A 10,269-nucleotide genomic window follows, 5' to 3' on the forward strand; every position below is an offset into this window, starting at 1 on the left:
AAATAATAATGTAAATAAATATAAATTAAAAAAAATAAACTACTGCTTTCCAGACACTTCTAATCAGGTATGTAGGAGAGAAGGGTAATTTAAACTTTATTGTCTGCCACTGTCAGCACTTCCTGCATACATCTGCTTGTTCATATGTTACTGGAGTGCAAGCAGAAGTTCTGTGGTCTTCCTGTTTAAATAGTGTCCAGACAATGGCTTTCCCATTGCCTTTTATTTAAAAGGCTCTACCTGGTAATGCAGTTCTGTTATGCTGTCTGTTTTCATGGTAAACTGACTTGGCCTGCAAAGCCCTATTTCTGCACACACATCTAGCATTTGACACTGAGAAAGGCAGTTAACTGATTTTTTTGAAAGGATGGAAGATTACAAGTAAAAGATGTCTGAAACATCTGCTCCTGTTCTTAAGAAAAGTGTACAGAAGTGCCCACGTCAATGAGCACTTTGGGAGGAACCACAGTTAATGGTGAAGTTGTTTGCTTTTCTTCAGAAAAACTGAAACATTTTGTGGACGTCTTATAATGGTATTGAGTGACAATTAACATAATATCTTCCATTTTCTTTCAGAAAGATGCAACTGTGTGGCGTAAACCATCAGAGGAATTCAGTGGATACCTGTAAGTTTGCCTGCAGAGCAGATAAATTTTTAAGGTTGTACAGATGTGTTTCGTACAATTTAGAAGTGAAGATTGTGGCTTATACAGCCCTCAGCTACACAGGTTCTCCATAGGAGAGGTTAAGTGGATCATCTAGTGTGCTTGTACTATGCCTTTTTAGTGTTATACTTTGATGGTTTAGCATTGCATGGCGTCTAGAATAACGAACAGTGAAAAATATGAAACACACCACAAAACACCTGTTGGCTGAATTGGGTACGAACATATGCCCAGACCTGTAGAAAGATGGTCTGCAAACCACAGAATCATGTCCAGGCTCAGTAGGGCCAAAGTCTTATTAATGAGTGAGAACCCAGTCAGTACTTGGACTGTTACAGTGACTATGCAACTGCAATAGAATAAAATATCAAGTGTGGTGTTGTGGGAAAGATGTGTGACATCAAGGCCCTTCTGTGTGAGTTTCTGTCACTGGGTTCTATTGGTACCTTTAGGTTTAGGTAGAGAAATAGTTACTAGAAAACAGCACTCTGAAGAAACAGAAAGTCAACCTTGTCACTTTCAACAGAAAGTGAAAAGGTGTATTTGAAAGTATCTCAAATACTGATAACGCTTTGCGGAATTAAGTCCTGTTGAATCTGCAAGAGCTGATGCCCCCAGACACCAAGAGTCTTGCTGACTCTGTGCAGGGCCACAGGCACACTGGCATCAACAGGTTGTGTAACTTGAACCACTGCCAAGAATGCAGTGGCTGCTATATGCAGATGAAGACTCCAGGGTTGTGCATACATCTCGTGAAATAAAGGACACTTCGAAGAACTTTACAGACCTAGAAGCCACTGACATGTTTATCTGGTCCTCCAGTTCTGAGCATACAGCTGACGTTGGCTCCAGCCAGGTAATTATGAGTGAATATGGGGAATGGTGCAAGTGAACAGATGACTCTGTTGCTTGACTATTTACCTACTATTAATAAGAGCAGCTTAATGAAAATAATGGTCCTGATGGATTCTCCCCCTTCAGGAGCTGGAGGCCCTGTAACTCAAGTAAATAAAATCTCTGGTGTCTACTAAAAATATCTGACAACAGATTAATGTTCTGTCATGTCATATACCAAATTATTTTATTTTGTACTCATATGCCATCAAAGCATAACATAGTTTCTCATTAGCTTGGTTCTACTACTGTTACTTCTACTTTATGAAAAATGTTTTTCCTGTTGTATTCCTATTCTCTTTTTGCTTTTAGTTTTACTTGTCCTTGGTGGACTCCCTTGCCAGCAAGAAGAGCAAAATAACAAATTGTTAGAGAAATAAACATGATGATTTTTATCTGAGGAAGAACTTTGCCATTTACAAAATATTGATTACAGCATAAGGACAAAGTTTCTCAGAATAATATTTATTGCAGAGAAGAATAAATGCACCCATAGGTCTCTTTCTGTACAATACAATTGTCCATTCACCATAAGTCCAGGTACCAAGGTGTTATAGTAATTGTGCTGTTGCAAATTAATGGAATATTTATTAAGAATTTCTCACTTTTAAATGTAAACATGTGTTTCTTTAGCTACAAAGCTCAAGGAGTGGTGGAAGATGTTACTAACAGAATAGTGGATCATATCCGCCCTGGACCTTATAGGCTAGACTGGGACAGCTTAATGACTACAATGGACATCATGGAAACATTTGAAGAGGTGAAGACTCGTTTAGATTCTTAAGGGAAATGTGCATAGATGCATACATGAATTTAGCAGTACAGCAGAGTAGTCATTCTAACAAATACTAACATTTTTCTGCCTGTTTTCTGCATGCATGTGGGATATTGTGCAAAGATGCAACGGGTGACCTTAGATGAGGCTTTCTGGCTGCACAGTCCTATTCTGAAGCTCAAAGTTCATCTTTCCATCAGTGCTAAAAATAAAAATAAAATTTGGTCAGTCACAGTTCTCTCAGACCTGGGAGTTCTGGTAGCCTCTGATAAAATTCATATAGGGACTTACAGTGTGATATTTCGTATGCCAGAGCTGTTTCATAGAGCTTACTTTCTTCTGTTCCACAGCAAATGAAATTGTGGGTATTAATAATCCACACATATAGAAGCTGGAACTTCTCCCTCTTCCTGAAAGGCTGACTTCACTGTGTGACAGGGCTTTGTGCTGGGAGACAAAATAGTTCATACTGAGGGGCAGGACTTGCTAAAGAAAGGTAGATTGGAAGTTGATTACAGAAGGGCTGGTTTGGTTACTGGGGACATTCAGTATGGCTTCAAAACCCTGTGGATGTCTGGCTTTAACAGGGTTAATCTTTTGCTCTGGCTCTTAAGGAAGATTTATTATCTTTTAAGAAAGCCTTTTTTGAAGACTTGTTTGCATTGTTTTATTATTCACTTGGTGGATTGAAAGTAGTTGACAGAGCATCTTAGTACCAAGAGAGGCCTCTTGCAATTTATTCACTGTCCTTTCAGACTCCCTAAGTAATGGTTAAGCCACATGCCTTTCAGTTCTCAGGTATGTCAGAGCTCTCTAGTTTTAGTCAGTATGGTTTAAAGGTACCAGATATGCTCTGCCGTTGCAGGTCTCAGTTGCAGACTGCAAGTCCTTACAAACTTCCAGCATTTAGACTGAAAATGCCATAGCCATTCAGACCTCACTGAAGTTGTTTGCACAGCGTAGTTGACAAAGGCTGTGACCTTTGTGGAAAAGGCTAGCTGCCTACAAGCATAGATTTCCCTGTATTCATTATACTACAATATTTTTGTTTTCTTACCCTCCTCATTCTGTGACTCAACAAGAATTGCTGTGTGATGCGCTACACCACTGCTGGCCAGCTCTGGAACATCATAGCACCAAGGGAGTTTGTTGATTTCTCTTACACTACAACCTATGAAGATGGGCTTCTAACATGTGGTAAGGCATCATCTGCTTAATTCTTATTTTGCAAAAGCTGCTTGGCTTAAGATTTGTTTCAAATTAAGTTTAGTTCTGCAGTAAGCATTCAAAAATAGTGTAAGATAGTATCCAACAAATATCTCAAAAGTATTTTAACATTTTACAGATTTAAAGAAGTATACAAGTTACTGGTTTACCCATGAGCCATCCCTGTGTGCCAAGTTTCACTTATGCCAGCTGTGGTACAGGAGTGGTAGAGACAACTTGAGTGCTCTGGCTCAGCTCTTACGGCAAACTGGGTGGAGTAATAATTTGCTCAGCTTGCTAGTAAATGGAAGGAATGTCTTTTTTAATGTCAGTATTTCTGCTTATCAAGCTTTTCTTGTCTGTTGTGGAGTTTGGATAAAGAGCAGACAACTTCCATGCATGAAATTACCCAGAAACTTGAAGTGTGACTGTCACTTCTACTCAGTTGCCCAAGCAGAAATGTACAGATTTACATTTACTGTACCTTTATTTTTTTATCTGTCTCAAGTTAATTTACCTTTTTTTGTTTGTTTTCCTTGATAGGTGTAAGTCTAGACCATGGAGAGGTGGGACCTAACTTTGTCCGTGGATTCAATCACCCTTGTGGTTGGTTCTGTGTCCCTCTTAAGGACTATCCTAGCCACAGTCTTTTGACAGGCTATATTCAGACTGAACTCCGAGGGATGCTGCCACAGTCTGCAGTAGACACTGCCATGTCTAGCACTTTGGCCAATTTCTACTCTGACCTCAAAAAGGCACTGAAAAGGGACAAGCAGTGACTCAAAAGCCTGTGCGTTTCTTGCAATCAAATTATATTGTTTAGCTTAGGTTAGATTAGCTACTGAGTTAAGAGGTGAGTAACATTGTTCCTGAATGCTACCTGAACCTTTATGTTGAGGAATCCAATCAACTTTACCAAGTACTCTTTGATGTGATACTTAGCATACATTCCTAATTCACAGTGCAAGATTCTGTTTCCTGCTCAGCACTCTGCGGCTGTGTGAGGAGTAGTCTGAGTCTCTAAAGCCCTGGCTTCCTAGGTAGAAAACAGAAGATGTGTGTGTGGGCTTGAAAAATGCATCTTATCACCAGAAGTACTGAGAGTGGAGTCCTCAGCATTTTGCTGGTGCAGGTCACTGTACAGGCAGCATCTCACTGAAGATGTAATTTTGTAATATATATATTTTTATATTTACTTAAAATTTTTGATTTGTTTTGTTTGTACAGGTGCATCTGTAATTTGTCTTTAAAAAATTGATTTATCGTAGGCATATTACATAGCTAGATTGTTAAGTGATACTATTCGTAAGAAAGCTATTTGCTGTTGTTAGCAAAAATAAGTATTCATTATTGGCATTTCTTCAAGATTGTAACTGTAACCTACTTAACTGTTGTATATAACAGTCTTGGTGCATAGCTAAAGAAATGCCCTTACAGCTGATCCAAAGCTCATTTAAGTCCTCAGGTGTCTTTCCATAGTTTTTAGTGAGCTTTTACTTACACAGTTGTCAAAATAGCAAGCCTCCTATGGATATTCTGTGATACTCTGCACTTCTAAAGAATTTTTAACTTAAATTTGCATGTTATTGTGTATGGGGTTTTTTTTCATCTTCCTTAACTGAAAATCCTACAATTACTAAAGCACAGAAAGGACAGCTTACTTACTTCAGGTATAGGCATTGGTGCACTGGCATCTTAAAACATGATCAACTGAAGGCCAAAGCTCAAACCTGAATTGTTCAGATCTGCTGGAGAATGGAGGGTCAACTTTTTAAAGGATATTTAACCACCCAGTGATGCTGACAGGTACATAGCACGGGCTTTCAAAGGATTACTGTATGTGCTGCTAGGAACCTGAATTCTATTTAAAACCTGACATTGAGCTCTTAATGTTGGTATGCATCATTTGCACAGACGAGATTGTAATTATCCTATGTTTTACGAGTGCTAGTAAAGGGAAGTTTATGTGCATAGTAGTTAGGGAGGGTACCTTGGAGCCCTAGTATTTTGGGGGCAGTTGTATGCATACAATCCAATGAACTTTCAAAAAAAAATCAGATTAAAATTGTTCCCCTGCAATATTGGTTCTTTTGACACTGGCCACTGTAGCTGAACTCTGAACAGTGAAGACATTTCTCATTGCTCAAGCAAAGAGGTAGGAAAAAACATGACACCAGATACAGCGAAGGCTCTTCGAATGTGTTTCATGTATTAAGGCGTTTACTACTGTTTAAGATGGTTAAAAACAATGGCGTCTAACAGCCTTTGGTGTCCTCATAGGCAGAAAATGGCAACTCCCTGATGGGTTGTGTGTATTTTGTGGTTCCCTTTAAACTTCTTGGTTACTCTTCCCATCTTCTCTATATTCCTTGTTTCCCCCACAGTACTGGAAGTTCACCACCAAGGACAGTAAGGAATCAGTGTCAGCAGACATAGTTTTTCCTAAATGCTATGATCCACTCCTTTCTAGTACTGGTACAGAGGCAAGTATGAAAGGCCTAGCAATAGTGGCCTGTGGGATGAATGCTGACATGATTATAGAGGAAGCTGTGTGAAGTGTACCCTATTTATTCTTCCCAAGTTATAAAGACTATATGTATAGTGAATCTGCATATTCATGTCTTCTTTTTTTAAAACTGCTGGGACTGATTGAGGGGTTGTGATACAGATGTATATAGACAAAAATATTCCATTGCTCTGTAAAAAGCCCGTTTTAAATCTGCACAGAGGCACTTCAAATGGGTCAAAAGGGAGCACAAGACACTTAGAGGATGATGTTTGTACAACACTAGGCACTGCAGAAAAGATTAATAGATCCCTTTTCCAAACGCCCATTATAAGGGCTCTAACACCTCTAGAGCATCTGTCCTTATTTAGTGTTCAGTGAAATGGCTTTTTATGCTTTCAGTGAGGATAGACTGATGAAACACAGAACAGCTGAAGAAAAGAGAACTTGTGTTAAAATGGAAGAAAATTGCTACCATATTTTAAGTATGATGATTTTAATAAAAATTTCTTTGTGAAGGTTTCCTTTGTATTACCAGAGTTGTTTTCAGTAACAGGCCTGGAAACAGAAAGATTTTGTGAATTAAAGTTTCTGAAAGCAAAGCAGGCCGCCTATTTTGTATTATAGTAATTTATTCCTTAAGCACCAATTAAACTGGTTTTGTGTGTTCTAACAGACATAGTCTGTTGCTTCTGCCAATGAATCTGCACGTTCAAATAACACTGGAAACAGAGCATGGAGGCAATTTTTTTTTAATCAATAAAAGAACACAGTACGATTCTCCAGTTTTCAGAAGAGGAGAAGCCATGGAAGATGCTAACAAATTTTAAGGATTTATTTGGGGAATCTGAGGCTTCTAAAAATTGTTGTGATTAGGAGTGCAATGATTGACAGTGTATGCTGATTATGCTGCTGAAGCAATGCATAGCTGCTACCCTTACAGTCATTATTCCAAAAAAAAATGGAGTAGTACAGAACTAGAAGAAAGATGTCCAGATTCATACTGTGTTATATTTATTTGGAAACAAAACTTGAAAATTTCTTATATAGCTAAGGATTGAGAGGAATGTTAGATCTTGAAGCAGAGCTGTTCTTTAGCCAGAGTACATTCAGAACCACGAAAGCCACAAAATCAAGTACTTACCCAATCAGAACCTCTTTTCCCTCTATGGCATTGTTTTCCTCCTAAGTTAGTGGACAATCTAGATGGAGGCAAGACAGTGAAAACAGGAAAGCAGTTGAAAGGACAAACTGCAGGAACCCATGTTTTGCTTATTTGGAGGTAGTGGGAGACAAAGTAAATTACCTGGTATTCTGTCATATAATACCTGTCAAAATACCTAGGTTTCTGTCATCCTCACAGCAGCAGAATTTCTGCAAGTTTGTGAGGTTTGCCAGTATCCGAGTTTAAGAGTGTTTCAGTTAATATAGTGGAATATAGTTATCCAAAAGTGATTTCTGAATGTGATGCCCAAGAAAAGCAGAGACCAGTTTTTGCTACGGAAATAGCATGTATATAGAGGCACATAAAATTTTTTATATAACTAGTATTTTTATTTAAATTACTTTTTCATGGATTTAGGCAATATGACAGTTCAGTCTTTTGTCACTTTAACTAGATGCTCTGTGTGTGGATGGGAAAGGTGGCTAAAGGTAAGACAATTTTCATGATTAGCTGCTGTTCCTCATCTAAAAGCTCCAGCATTAAACCTTGCCTGTAGTTGTGCTCCTTATTTTATTAACATAGGCAGACAATGGAGATTGGGCTAAGTTCAATTTGGGGGCAGCCCAAGCCTGCTGGGAGGTGAACCAGTACTTCAGATAGATACTCTGGGAACAGCACAAGCCCTGATCTCAAATTTGATGAACTTATAAACATGAAACATGATTAATTTATAAAACATGAAAAGAATGTATAATTCCTCCAGTAATCAGAAGTAACCAGAACTGTTTTGATGGTGTGAGCTGGTGATTCAACCTAGGAAGTTTACTGCTGTAAAAGTAGCCATAATTCTATTGAAACCAGTCAAATTGTGCCTATGTTCAGAAAGTCAAAGTCTGTCTTAACTGTGGTTTTAACTGACTGTTCAGCACTTAAGAGATTGTGTTTATATTCTGAATGCAATTGCAGAATAAATTAAAACATGGATTACAACACACTCATGATGTAGCTTTTTCAATACTTGTCAGGCAGATGTAGCATTCAGTTACTTTTTGGGAAGTTATGTCTGATGATGTACTTCATCTTCAGCTGCACGGTGATCTCTGATGCTATCAATTAGCCTCCTTAAATTTGAAAGCCAAAAAGCCTGTCTTTACTTCGAAACTTGTTCTAGGCCAAGGAAGATGCACAACGCAGATTTCTGCTAAACAGAAATCTCTTGAACCAAAATTATGCAAACAGGATTTTCTCAAAATGTAAATTCTAAAAATACATATAGTTTTTTGTAATGACCCCATAATTACTGTTGAAGAACTTTATTATTTTGTCTTAGTATTACTTACCTTTTAGCACGTTTAAGAAATGGTTTGTTAACTACCAAAAGGAAATTAATCCAAACCCCATGAGCATGTAGCACTTTGCAAAAGGCACATAGATGTACATTAGGGTTATAAAGCATGCTGACACATGTATTTTGACATGTATTTAATTATTTCTAAAGAAACGAAGAAAATGCCTGTATCTTTTGTAAAACCTTTCCTTGTTTCTCTTACTAAGCCTGCATAAAGGCAGGAGAGTTCTGTAGCATTTGACTTCAGAGCAAAGAGTTGCAGCTGTCTTCTGTTGCTGAGAAAAGGAACTGTGATGTCTGAGATACAGCACGTTCTCACAGGGCATGTATCAGGTCACCCTCTTCAAAATGGGCTATGAATGGGTACAGAGGCCACTTCAGATCTTCTGAAAATTATTAAGGACGTTAATTACAATTATTTAAAAAGCCAGTGATATTTAAACCTATTTCACAGTGAAAGAGAATATGAAGATAGGGGAGATAATAATAAATCTATACAAAAGATTAAATGTTCTCTAGGAAAGAATATATCCTGAAGTCCTAGACCACAATTTAAACTTTCTAATACATTCCGCCTTTTCCAGTCCTCACTGAGCTGTGCTGGTCACTCAGTTTTAGAGTACAGGTAGGGACTGATTATTGTGGAGTTAACCTTCCTCAGGCTTGTGGACTAGCAGGGCACAGATGGTAACAGCACATGACAGGAGATACCTGTGCACATTTGACAGCTGGCCCACACAATAAGAGGTGTGACATCTGGGATAAGGTGCCCCAAATCCCAGTTATCCAGAACTGTCTCTTCTGAAGTGATTAAAGTTTCTCTTTCAGTAAGTCAAATCAGTATGACTGCCTGGCGATCCTTGAAAATGTTTATTTGATAGAGGCAAAATAGATGGAGCTATTAGAAGATCAGTTGCTGCCCAAAGTGTAAGTAGAAACCGACCTTGCTCAGGCTTTCTGTGGACCAGTTTGCCTGACAGCATTTCCTGAGCTCTGTACCTAGGCCTACTGACCTGCGTGCCAGCACAGACCCAGCTCTGAGGCAGGTTATGACCCTGGAAAGCATATTCCTGTCCTAAGTAAGTTTCTCCAACTTTCTCAGGCTGTGTGAGTGCTGCCTTTAATTTGGGTTCCAGTCAGAAAGCATTGTGGCTAGCGTGGTGTTACACATTCAAGCTCCAAGGCTCACTGGGGATGCAGGGCAATGCTCAAGGGGATGCATCTGAGCAGTTGCAAATGAGCAATTTGTTATTTGGGTACCATACTGCCCCTCCTTGTCTGTAGGCCTCACAGGATTTTGAGCTCCTCACAATTTGGAGGAAGAAGGAAAGAAATTGCAGCATGCCTGTTCACTGGAGCATCAGCAATGTCCCCACAAGCCAGCATCTCTTATGTATACAGGATTAAGCATGGAGCCCCTGTGTGCACAGCCATCTCTGCTGAATTTCATGGTCTCCCTGTCTCAACCAATCAGGCTAATTTAAAAGATACAACTAAAACATGAACATCTGTACGGAAACAGCCCATTAGAGTTGAGATACTGGAAGATTCCCAAGACCAGCAGATGCAGTTATCTTCACCAGAATACCATTGTACATTCAGGAGGTAGTGACCCGCGCAGCAGTGAACCAGCTGTGCTGTGGATAAATCCCTGGCTGCAGGATAAACTTAGCCAGCTGGTGATAGCAGAGGAGCCCGCAGGCAGCCACC

The 10,269-nt window shown here is 39.1% G+C and overlaps 1 protein-coding gene across 1 annotated transcript; it reads left to right on the top strand.

The window, feature by feature from the left end:
- Nucleotides 1-576: 576 nt before the first annotated feature.
- STARD4 (StAR-related lipid transfer (START) domain containing 4) lies at nt 577-4,319 on the top strand (the record flags this gene model as incomplete). The annotated part of the gene is made up of 4 exons (XM_010083949.1): nt 577-626; nt 2,193-2,319; nt 3,417-3,531; nt 4,084-4,319. Coding segments are annotated over 4 exons (528 nt in total), but the record flags the coding sequence as incomplete, so codon positions are not given.
- Nucleotides 4,320-10,269: the final 5,950 nt, after the last annotated feature.

The sequence above is a fragment of the Pterocles gutturalis genome, unplaced genomic scaffold (genome assembly GCF_000699245.1).
Source record: "Pterocles gutturalis isolate BGI_N339 unplaced genomic scaffold, ASM69924v1 scaffold16650, whole genome shotgun sequence".
Lineage (NCBI taxonomy): Eukaryota > Metazoa > Chordata > Aves > Pterocliformes > Pteroclidae > Pterocles > Pterocles gutturalis.